The sequence below is a fragment of the Phoxinus phoxinus genome, assembly GCF_949152265.1.
Source record: "Phoxinus phoxinus genome assembly, chromosome: 9".
Taxonomy (NCBI): Eukaryota; Metazoa; Chordata; class Actinopteri; order Cypriniformes; family Leuciscidae; genus Phoxinus; species Phoxinus phoxinus.
The window spans coordinates 6,967,098-6,980,125 of record NC_136884.1 but is presented as its reverse complement, the minus strand read 5'-3'; the positions used below and the strand labels follow the sequence as shown (position 1 = coordinate 6,980,125).

The window sequence follows — 13,028 nt, the reverse complement described above, 5'->3', positions numbered from 1 at the left end:
CCCTCACGCGGAGAGGCTGCTGGGAAGTCTTAAAGGGCATATTGCAGGTTAGAGTACCCAGTGCGCCAATGTATAGAACAATAATGTAGGAACTAGATTTAAATATAAACATATACTTATAAAACGCTATTTAGGCTTCTGGAGTCGTTTTTGTGAGAAAATTTTACTTCCGCATTTGAAAACCGCCAAACCGGAACTGACGTAGCATGGGGGAGCGCGGTCAAAGTAAACAATAGGAAAGCAATGGATCGCAATGACAGTTATCGGACGCTGAGGAAATTGTAGCCTAAATGTTTACTCGTATGACGGACCTCAGCCATATAATTATGAGCCTGATATGAAGCCAAGAGAGTAGACAGGTCAGGATTAGACAAAACAACGGTCAGAGGAGACGCATTGAGCTGTGGTGTGAGGAGAACAGGGCAGGAGTCGGGTCTCGGTGAGAGAACAGTGTTAGCTTATAGATGTATTCACGTTAGCCGACGATATGTCGCATAACACTATGCTCAGATCACAATATTGTAATTATGTGTCAGGCAATAGCAAAGCTAGTATTTAGACCCTTACCTGCACGTGTATGTCAGCCATTAGGAGACAGTTTCCAGAGAAAGAGGGACATTATAAAGGTTTTGAATGGCCCCACTTGGTGATAATTAATAAAAAAATAATCACAATCACAACTTTCTTACTGTATAAAATTTTTATATGTAGAAGCAGCCAACACAAACATTAAAATTCGGAGTACAGATTGAAAATGAACATTATATTATATTATAATAATAATAAGTGTAGGCTGCAGACTTGCAAGACATTACAAGTTTATGGAGGATACGTTAATGAATTAAATTAAGACAAGGCACATTTTGTAAAACAAATGTACAATAAGTGATCTCTGACGGATCCGTGAGCGTCATGTTTCCCACCGGTGGCCGACCCACATGCTGACGGCGGACCGGGCGACCCGATGAAGGAGCCGGGACAGTGTGCACATATCGCCGTCATCATATAACGTAACGTTAACTCATCATATCGCCGGGATTATAATCATGCAGTCTATAGTGAACGCTACACACTACCGCGTTTTTCAAAGCAGACGCAGAAGCGAAGTCCCGTCTCTTACCCTGCACAAAACGCACACAAACACGGAAGAAAGCACCATCCTTTTTCTTGTTCGGAAACCTGTGGACTCGATGTCCTGACAGGCCATAATTCACAGTCATTTATCACGATAATTATTAATTGAAATACAATAACCACCGAAAACACACTGAATCACGACCGCTTCAACATAATACCAGCCTATTCTGCACTGAGCGAACGCAGAGCCGGCAAACGACTCCCCATTCTGACGTAATATGACGCGGTGGTGAAAAAAAAGCGCTTTTTCAACACGGTCAAGGAAACTGTCACGTTTTCTACTAAATTTGTGCCCTTATGTCTGGCAAAAAAAAATTTAATCATGCATTTACTCTTCATATGGTATTTTCATACAAGGTTATATATTAATTCTGAAAAAAAAAAAAACCTGCAATATGCTCTTTAAGCAACCGCAGTGACCGCATCATCATTTTACTTTGGATATACATATATATGTAGGCTATATTTAGGGCTGCCAATCGATTATAATATTAGAAACAAACTGTGTACTAAAACAACGATTATATATCAGACAATGCACAGGTTTCTAAAAATATGCAAAAAAAAAAAAAATTATATATATATATATATATATATATATATATATATATATATTAATGAAATTAAATTATTTAATAAAAGAAATTTTGCACATTAAAAAAGCATGTTATATATAGCACACTCATATTTAGATTTGTTAATAATTTCTTAATAATCTATTTATGTTTAGAGTTGTAAAAAAAAAATGTTGTAAATAAACATTAGCTTAAAACCTCACTAAAACGTATTAGATATAACAACATATAACACAGGTTACAAACATAAATAAGAAAATACCACACTTTATGAACTTGATTTTAAAAGCTAAAAAAACATGCAGATAATAATAATAATAATAATATTTTTTTTTAAATATGATTTTTGTCCTATTAAATTATCGACATAAATGTCTCATGACCTGAATTAAATATATATCATCTTTCTAAAAAAAAAAATTATTAAAATTTATCATGATGATAATAATCATCAAAAGCGCTATATAAATGTAATGAATTATTATAAAAATTATTTGAATACCCATAAAAAACAGTAACAGAAAAAATACTATTTAAACAAAAATCAAACAGTAATGTATTAATTTTGACAGCCCTAATTTGTGTGTGTGCGAGTGTGTGAGCTCCGCCTGGCGCCATGGGGCGGCGGACAGTTCAAAAAAAGATAAAGGGACACACGTCCATCATGCAGGTAATTATGCCCCTTCCAAACACATGCACACCTGCAATATTCCTCATCAGCTGCAGACCGGAGGACAATTGGGGTTAAAAATCTCATTTGTTCCCGCAGGCCTGTCAATCCCACGAGTCCACACCTGATGAAAGCCTCTGGAGCCAACAGTGATGAGATCATCAGTGATATCACTCGCTCCTAGTCCTGCATCGGCACATGTACCAGGCAACCATCTGGCATCATGGGCCGAGGCTGGTAAACAACACGAATGTCATGGGGAACAGCTCTTGAGTTTGTTGGCGGCGAGGATTCTGGGGAAGGGTGAGTGTTTTTCCAGTGACAGGCTATGTGTCTGTGGTGTGTCCACTTGAGAACAGCATGGCAACCTAACTATGGTGCCCATTTTGAGGAGTGTGATTACGGCTCGCCATCAGAGAGTGGAGTGGATGAGATGTAATCAGATGCCATCTGTAGAAATAGGATAGATGCGAGCAAGGACAAGAGAGACAGAAAGAACAGGAGAATAGCAAGGTAACACATGATGTGGAACTGGACACACCAGCTTTTCCCAGGCACATAAACCCCCACGGGCTAAATGTACCTGTAATATTCATCTTGCAGGTATTTTATCTTTGCATTGCCTTTACATGTTATTTATTCCTGTGGTGCAAAGCCTTTCAGTGTCACGTGATCCTTCAGAAATCATTCTCATGCTGATTTTATGCTCAAGAAATATTTACTATCACTGTTAAAAACAGTTGTGCTGCTTAATATTTTGGTGGAATGGTGGAAACCATGATACATGGATTCTTTGATGAATAGAAAGCTCCAAAGTTTGTTTAAAATAAAAAAAAAAAAATCCCACAAAGTTTGTGGCATTATACATGTATTCACTGTAATTTTACTGTAATGTGTCTGTTAAATGAAAGTAAAAAAGTAAATAAAAAACATGTTAATTGTGTGTGTGTGTGTGTGTGTGTGTGTGTGTGTGTGTGTGTGTGTGTGTGTGTGTGTGTGTGTGTGTGTGTGTGTGTGACGTATATAACATAGTAAGTGTATATATTATAAGAATGACATGTAAACAAAGAAAAACTGATTTTTAAATGTTAATTTGAATATTTAAATCTTATATAAATACATAAGGGTGGGGGGGGGGGTCATTAATATGAAAATGCTCATAATGCCAAAATGTCATGTCTGAATATATCTTCAACATATTTCCAGACATATTTGCTATAGTTTACAAGTTCCAAAGTAGTAAAAACCCATCATCATGTAGTTAAAAAAAAATAAAAAATAGAGAGAGAGAGAGAGAGAGAGAGAGAGAGAGAGAGAGAGAGACCTTAAACCTGCAGTTGCCAGAGAATCAAGCGGTCTCATTCACACTCATTCTGTCCTCCTCGAGGTGGTTGTAATTGGCCATCTAAAGAGGGTTTTTTCCCCATTAATGAACTTTATAGGCTACTCTTAACCTTTAACCCCTCGCTCATCCCCACTGAAAAGAGCATCATAGCTTTGAGCCGATAAACAGACGAGATGAGACGCATCGAGAGAGGGTGAGTGAGAATGACAGGTTTCTAATGTGATGCCAGTTGAGATTGGATTCTTCATTAGGCCAATTACGGGCCGCTGAAGGGGGAGAGCGCTGCGGTTTGGGACCGGGAGGTGGCGAGACGCTCACCTGATTAAATAGAAAAATGACTGAAGAATTACAGCAATTTACTCAGCCGAGGCTCAACCTGAGCAAGACGCTGGAGTAATTAACAATTACTGCACATTCATTGCTTAGCACAGATGTTAATTGAACATGCTATTCTACTCCAAAACAGGACCGAGCGTTGAGCTGGTTATTCAACAGATACCTTACTCTGACCCGACGATGACCCAGCGGGCATGAGAACCTGTTAAACACACAGACGCCTGCGGCTCAAACGAGAGCGGAGAATAATCTAGTCTATCATAACAGTTACACTTTCTGTAGTTTCCATTAGGTTACATTATACATTTTTTCTACACACTGTAGTGTTTTATTATAAATAAATAAATAAAAATCTTTAAACTTTTAGCCTAGTACCCCAGTTTGAAAAGCCCTGCACTAAATGGTTCCCATTCAACCAAATAAATAAATCTTAAAGGAACATTCCACTTTTTTTGGAAATAGGCTCATTTTCCAACTCCCCTAGAGTTAAGCAGTTGAGTTTTACCGCTTTCGAATCCATTCAGCCGATCTCCGGGTCTGGCGGTAGCACTTTTAGCATAGCTTAGCATAGATCATTGAATCTCATTAGACCGTTAGCATCTCTCTAAAAAAAAAAGGATATTTTTCCTATTTAAAACTTGACTCTTCTGTAGTTACATCGTGTACTAAGACCGACAGAAAGACCGATATCATTGCGCTGCTGGTATGGCAGCAGTTCCTTGATTATTACGCAGGAATGAGAGTATAGTTCCTAGTCATATTGGCCTAGAAAATCGCTACTTTTAATTTTCTGTCGGTCTTAGTACACGATGTAACTACAGAAGAGTCAAGTTTTAAATAGGAAAAATGTTCGAAACTCTTTGGTAATTTTTTTGAGAGAGATGCTAACGGTCTAATCATATTCAATGATCTATGCTAAGCTATGCTAAAAGTGCTAGCGCCAGACCCGGAGATCGGCTGAATGGATTCGAAAACGGTGAAACTGTTTAACTCTAGGGGAGTTGGAAAATGAGCCTATTTCCAAAAAAAGTGGAGTGTTCCTTTAAGGCACCAATACTCCAATTTGCCAAACCAAAAAAAGTCTGTGCACGGTAGACTACTATAGTTCCTGTCATTTATATGAGAACAAAGTGAGAAGGGGAGAGAGAGAGAGAGGGGGATTTTATTTCCCAGTTCAGCACACTGAAGAGTTTGTATATGGTTATGAGGCTGTGGCTGGAACTCCAGTCATTTGAATAATGCATGTTGGGTAGTTTATGCATAAAGGACAAACACTTTGAGGTGTTGTGCAGCAGCTGAGAAGCCTCACGGGGACAACAAATATTGAAGACTCATCTTGGCCCTCACCGTAAGGCTGGGAAATATAACCAATATGCACAACGATTCCATATGAATCCACATAAAAGGAGAAAAAGTTGATATCTAAATGTGTCATGTTTACATTTAGCATTCTTAGTTAACATGCTGCACAGTGTGTCCCTGACATGCACTTGTTGCTCTTTGTTATAGTATTGCATGATTGGTTTTGTACAGAGATCGATGTAACATAAATCATTGTTTCTGTTGTGTTTTTTAAAGAAAGAAATTCAATATCGTTGGGTGATTGTACACCTGTAAGATATCTGTCATCAGATGAATGTGACAGACAGGTAAGGACAGGTGTCAAATGAGCAGAATAAAGAAAAAAATAATATTTATAGCTCCCACGGGCAAGAGGCGGGAAATGTTTGCAAGGTGCAGACAGAAACATGAACGGGGTTTGCAACATATCAGACATGATGAGACAATAGAGTGAACAAGAGCAGAGTATGTAGGTTTTGTAGAGCATCCATCCATCCATCCATCCATCCATCAATGTCCATATCTTCTATCCATCCATCCATCCATCCAATGCAAGTTATTGCGTGCACTCACAAACACAAGTACAGAATGCCCTTCACATTTTGTGGCGCATGCATTAAAACACACAACTCCACGTATGAATAGATGAATGGAACACCATTGAGAAGTACTGTATGAAACGAAATGAAAGGCACACATACAGACCGTACGCAGTGCCTGCACTAGTGGCCCACTTCCCTCAAGGTTTCTACTTTTGTCCAGAACAACTGGGTTAGCAGATAAAAGAGACAGAACTATATAGAGGAGGAGGAGAGAGAGCGCCAGTTAAGTGGAGAGACGTCGACAGAGGAAGATATTTAATGTCGGGAAGAAAAGAGCATGTTTATTAAGAATAGACTAGATATAATTTTAGATTCGTTTTTTTGCAGAGAAGTGTGAAATCTAGCCATGCATTTCAACTCAAGAGGTGTGAACGCCTCAAAGCGAGTGTCGTTGATATTATAAAAGGAAACGTAAGAATAGAAGATGAGAAATAAGAAAAAAAGTGATGCTTGGATCCTTTGGTCTGTTAATGGGTTGGACCGATGCGTCATTCCTCCTGGATTAGAATTCCGGCTCATATAAATAGGAGTAGTATTTTTATCCCTTGGTCTTCTCCTCCTCCTCCTCCTCCACCTCCCCCTTCCTTCCTACTCTGAATAGTATTAATTGCAAATCATCTGTTCAGCCGAATAATAACACACATAATAAAAGCAACAAACGCAAGAGCGTGAATGCCATCAGAAGCCAGTTATGGTTTTGATGAAGGCTCTGCAATCTCATAGCTCACTGAGTTTGCCGGAGGAAAAAAAAAAAAAAAAGATCTTGAAATCAAGTCAAGATGATCGGAGAGGGCAAAATGCGAGCGGGAGAGATGGTTTGTGGGCTGACTGCAGTGGTCCATTTAACTGCTGTCCAGATGGTCCGAGGGAGGAAAAAACCAAAGCGTTAATCACCATCATGCAAACGTGCCATCAGGAATATTAATGGCTAACTAGAAGACCTTTTTATCCTCAAATATTGTGTGTGATGCGGAATTTGCATTTTGATTGAAGGTGACAATGCGTGATCATGTTGGAGTGGGAATAGGCCCTATGCACAGCTTCACTACTTCCTGAACTTAAGCAGGGACCTTTGTTTCCTGTCTGCCAGGATTGGCCAAACTGATTAATCCAGGTGTGTCTGATTATTGTTGTTGGTCAGACACACCTGGATTAATCAGTTTGGCCAATCCTGGCAGACAGGAAACAAAGGTCCCTGCTTAAGTTCAGGAAGTAGTGAAGCTGTGCATAGGGCCTATTCTTTGGAAAAGTGGCTATATGAATATGGTAATCATGCAGAACCATGGTAAACATCTAAAGAACTTGACTGCACTATTGTACAGCCTAAGCATTCTGTGAGGACTATGTTCATAAATGACCTCCTAGTCAATTCTCCATAGAGGTTTTATCTATAAAGGTCCAAATCTCTAACCATTTGTGGCACAGTTTTCAGTTTCCTTAAGATCACTCTGATAAATATTACTGTAATAATAATAGCATATCATTCTAACTTTCAATCAACCGTGTTCATGTAGTGTCTGCTGCCACCAAGTGGACGGTGGTTTTGCACTTGCATCACTTTCTGCATTATCACACGTCTACTGTAGTAAAACAAGATTTTTCATAAATACATATGCATGCATCATGTTCGCATATATAATATCTGCTATAGCTGCGTGCCCAGAAACACATTTACACATGCACACTTAATAGATTGTTGTATCATAGCCTTAATAATTTACTCTTCCTCCTCCTGCTACAGAATTGCACTGCTCCCAGAGTATCAACTGAAACTCCTATTCATGATTCATGAGGGAAAAATTGAAGATAGTGTTCTTTCCATTAGCATGGATTAGGATGGATATGACTCCGGCCGAGGTTTTGGTATTCTGTGGCTTCAACAGCACAGACGCAGGCCTCCGGAGAGCCCTGAACCATCACATGTGCTGGACATATTTGTATACATAAAATGAACCCTGTCTGCATGACACATATGAATTAATCAGTGTTGCCCGAAGGGTGTTTATCTTTGGAAGTGCACTCGCTTTCAAATTTAGACGTGTGGTTAGCTGTAAGTGAAAAAGCAGGTGATGGAAATTTCCCATCATGCCCGCAATCTGTCCTCTCCCCCAGTAAACTCAGCAGATTGCATTTTCTGATAAGACAACCAACCTCCTCTATTAACCAGGGTTGCCATGACGCCTGAGGAAAAGTGAGGAAACACTTCAGCATCCACCTCGACACCTACCATTACCATTAGTAGTGCTGTCTTACTGCACACGCTCAATGAAAAAGTCCCACTGCTAATGGTTCCTGAAATCCATCATAGTGCTTTCTGCTATTATGAACACAGTGCGTAATTATGTTGGCTTGACAAAAACTTAGGGTTAGGAGGGGTTTCTAAAAGTGATATGTCTTTTCTAACCACTTAAACTTACTTTTTTTCCAATGGTTATTGTAAAAATGAATACATAAATCCCCTAAATGTCTCCTGTCTATTAAAAAATTAGGTTCATAAACTGAAACACCAACTCTCAAACCAAAAACATTTGATGTTAAAGGTGTGTTCACACCATGTTGGAATTACAAGATTGCGACTTGTTAAAAGCGGTCACGTCCTCATTGAGCTCGTAATTACAACGTGTAAACTGGGAATTTTCTGTGGGCTCTGAGTGGTACCACATGACCTCTGAAGATTTAAGAGAGCTCTGACTGGTTCCACGTGACCTGTGCACCACCTGACCAGTGCAGATTCAAGGTACGTTCACACCACGTCGTAATTACCGCAACTACGTGATTCCAACTTGTAAAAAGCTTTCACGTCCTCATAGAACTCATAATTACAACTGGGAATTTTCTGAGAGCTCTGACTGGGACCATGTGACCTCTTTACCACCTGACCACTGCAGATTCAAGGTGCATCCACACCATGTCGTAATTACCGAAAATCCAACTTGTAAGAAGAGCTCTGATTGGTACCACATGACCTCTGTACTACCTGACATGGTGTGAATGCAGTAAAACACAGTCGTTTTTGACATTATTACTATAGAGGATATACGTGGTAGAAACAGTGTCGGCCCAGATCCGCAAATGCGAGAAAAAGTCACAATGTCCTTTAATTTTTATTCTGTGGCAGAAACAAGCTTCCCATTTTATAAAAGAAATCACAGTCGCTATCTATCCATCTTTTCAGATAAAAGAAAAACGCATTTGTTCCTGTTGACCCTCCCCAGTTTGCGTCACAATCCACTGGAGATTAAGCCCACTAACTCAAACACAGTCAAAGGAAGGACGGTGCGCCCCACTGTCCCTCCATCCACAGGTGCAAGGTCATTTACATTGCTAAGTGATTGTCCCACACACCCAACCAGGTGTTGAAATCCCTCTCGCTCCCGCTCTCTTTAAATGGCTTTTCTCCCTTCCTGGCTCTTTTTCACTATAACGAGAAATCCGTTAGAAGGACTCCACTGCGACTCAGTGTTAGAAATATGCAGCTTTAATTCCAGAGCCCCAGAGCCTTTATTGCCATTTACATCCTCATTACAAATGACCAGGAATCCATTAGGTTCCTGTCATCCCCCGTATCTCATTAAGATGGGCTCTATCTAGCCCGTTCCTGGAGGCCTGGCTCAGGGACAAGAAGAAAGTAGAGATCAAGCACCTTTCAGTAGGATGTTCACATACTGATGAGGTGGACACTGGCCATCTATCTCTTTATTTGCAGGAAGAGAGTTCCAGGGATGGATATTGCAGAGGCCGAGAGCAAAAGGTGATAAAAATCACATAAAGGGATCAGGTTGACCTGTGAGCCTACAGGGGCCAGTCACATGAAGAAACCTTTAACTCCCATAATGTAATTTGAATATACATACATAACCTATTTAATTCAGCATTTGAACGTGTGCCTCTATGGAGAATAGTAGTACTGGGATTTAAATTTTACTGGGACTAAATGGACTATAAACCAAGTTATGATAACAATACTACGCCTATAAAGTTTTAACAATCATTCTAATTCTACGAGAATAGCTCAATCCACACCACAACTATAACGATCACGACACAGAGGAGCGATATTGTTGGAATCACTTTCAGATGAATGATAAAAACATTGACGGCCAATCAGAACTTGAGCATTGGCAGCGCACACTTAGAATGTTATCATTGTGTGGATGGTAATATAGGTTAGGTAGGGTATGAACTTTAATTATGCTAATGGCGCAGTGCACATCCCAGCTATAACAACAACACAAAGGAATGATATCAAATCATCACTTATGATAAAAACATTGACAGCCAATCAGAATTCCCTGTTTTACATAACTGCAGAGCACGCTAAACATATCGTCAGTTGGCGTGAACGCTAACAATATTATCGTTTTTGGTGTGAACGGGCCTATTATTATGAGGTAATTTTCAGTAGTACAATAGATAGATAGCGCAATTGCGTTTGTACGAAACAATTGAGAGAGTGGAAGATGAAAGTAGAAGATTAAATGTATAAAGAAAAATCTGACGACAGGAAAGCGCGATTGACCAATCAAAATCAATGGATCTTACACAACCAATGGATCCGAGGAAGTAGATATTCGTTCTGCGATCCACTTTATCCTCCTTTTCCTAGTCGCATCCATGTTGCATCTGATTCCTGCATCAACAAAATGGTCATCGATCAATATGAAAGCCCAAATCGAGCAGTACCCATATAAAGTGACTGACGTAGGCTACTGCAGCTTTTTTATATTTATTTGGTCTCTGACATGATGATAGATGAGCAGCATATATAGGCCTAGGCCTATATTGATGTCTCTAGCAAAATAGCATACAAACTGACTGGATTCATAAAACAGAGAATATTACACATTCAAATTATGGGCCAAGATCAGATCAGGGAAATAAAACAAAGTAATGCGTTTATATTCTGCTCATTAAACTGGAAAGAAACCTCAAGAGCTTGATAATTTGAGCATTTCACATTACACCACACACATATATTTGATACACTTCAGGCCCTGAAATGTTACATTCCCGCAGTGTATTGGTTGATTAATCTCAGTTGTAACACCATTCCATTCTTATTTGCCTCTTTGAAGGAATTTTCCTCCCGATATGTTTAATGTGGTTCACCTAAGTTAGTGATGAGACCTGAGAGGAAACTCATCTCTCTCAAGATACTGATACACTTGATAACAGAAAGACTGCTGTGCTTATTTATTTGAATCATCTTTCATGTGTTTATCTGGGATTCATTGGAAATATTGTTCTTTTAAATCAGTATAGCTCAAACACTGACCTGAAAGAGCTTCTGTCCCGGCCAGCATGCAGCGATTGAGCCTCTAATTATCTAATACCTCATTAACTACACCTGGCATTGAAATAGTGTGAGATCGCCCTCTAGAGGCTGCGAACGAAACAAACACACGACTTACAGTCATGGAGAAAATGTTTCTGAAGGTTACTTGTTAGTTTTATTAATATATGGCACGTGTTCCTTACCCACCTCTATTATTTGGCCTTTGATAACTGAAATTGACCATTCATGTTTGGTGATGTTGATGGTATTGGTTCATTGTATGGTTTGTTATTGTTTTTATTTGTATTTTATAGGTCAAGTGAGCTTTGTACTTATGGTTTTTATGTATTATTGTTTTACTGTACAGCACTTTGTGTCCACTTTGGATTTTAAAGTGCTCTAAAAATACATTTTTGATTGATTGATTGATTGAGGTTGATATGATATGAATAATATGACCAGTTATTATTTTGGTTAACTTAACTTGGTTCTATATAAAAAAAAACATTTTTATATTTAGGTTGACTGTAACATTCTGTCCAGGAACTACAGATGCATATATAATATAATATAATATAATATAATATAATATAATATAATATAATATGGACATCAATAAACAGCACATCATCAATTAAAATTTTAATATGCCAGCACAGTTTTACCAAACAGTAGAATAAAATATCAAACAATTAGTGTTTCTCCATACATTTCTATTTTAAATTCATACATATAAAATCACTATAAAATGTTGCTCTTTAATATAGTCACTGTAAAAACTGTGGGATTTCAAACATTCACATGCTGAACGGTTTTTGCTACACCGTTTGGTAAAAAAAAAAAAAAAAAAAAACTAATCTAACCAATCACACAACCCAGTCTGCAGGGGTGCTGGGCCACCCGGGACCGGTTTAGACCCAGTGTGAGCCTAAACCTAGTCCACTAGGACTCAAATATTAGGCTTTCCCTGCTCAAACTAAGCCCTTGATCAGGAGGACCGGGTGCAAACCTAGTCCAGACTCAGGGACTAAATTATGTTATTCCCTCATAAAAATAAGACCAGATTTAGCATTAGATAATAATAATAATAAAAAGATTAAATAACTCAGCTGTTAAATTACGTCTGTAAATGGTCCGGACAGTAACTTGACTGGTAACAGGGTATGTAGCATCTTCAAAACAGCAACTGCTGGGGCAGTGCAAAACCATTTTATCATTCACTTCTGCTTCAAACATTCTCTAGTCTCACAACATCTAAAATAACATCATAAAAAAAAAGTTAAGATACATAACCGAGCGTGAAATGAACACATGATGACCTTTGGATAAAGCGTATGCAGATATAGAACGTTTTCTTGATTACTTGTAAAACACAGTGAGTTAATATGTCATGAAAAGGCATTGTCGGTGAGTCCCGTCTCTGTCCCAGGACGATCAGTAGAGTCTTTGCATAGTGGAGAGGATCTAAAGACAGTCTTTTAAGGCACTGTGACGTGGAAAGGGCTTCCGGGCACCATTTCTTCGCCCCATTTGACTATGAGGATGTAGTCTCCTTTCTCCTTCACTGTGTATGTGACATTGTACATTCTGTTGCCCATGTGTTTGACGTAGACTTCCTCACAGGGAGTCTTTGGCCCGTGCACTCCTACCATTAACATGTTTGTCCCTGCAAAAATAAAATGAGTCATCTGTGAATGTGCACTAGTGAATGTACAAATACATCCATGCATGCTTGAAAAAGTGATGT

At 38.9% G+C, this 13,028-nt stretch overlaps 2 protein-coding genes across 16 annotated transcripts in view; both read right to left on the bottom strand.

Annotated features, from left to right (window-relative positions):
- The window catches only part of kcnd2 (potassium voltage-gated channel, Shal-related subfamily, member 2), a 244,723-nt gene extending 233,404 nt beyond the window's left edge, over window positions 1–11,319 (bottom strand). Inside the window, exons 1-2 of the mRNA XM_079624393.1 lie at window positions 11,282–11,319; window positions 10,549–10,636 (exon numbers count right to left, since the gene is read on the bottom strand). The gene's annotated coding sequence lies outside the window, so the exon portion shown is untranslated. The remainder of the gene's footprint in view (window positions 1–10,548; window positions 10,637–11,281) is intronic.
- A 591-nt stretch (window positions 11,320–11,910) lies between these two features.
- Window positions 11,911–13,028, bottom strand: part of flncb (filamin C, gamma b (actin binding protein 280)) — a 56,021-nt gene continuing 54,903 nt past the window's right edge. For all 15 annotated transcript variants that reach the window (XM_079624469.1, XM_079624476.1, XM_079624471.1 and 12 more), the window contains one exon: window positions 11,911–12,947. In XM_079624469.1, the coding sequence (XP_079480595.1) occupies window positions 12,760–12,947 (188 nt within the window). In that variant the 3' untranslated portion in view covers window positions 11,911–12,759. The remainder of the gene's footprint in view (window positions 12,948–13,028) is intronic.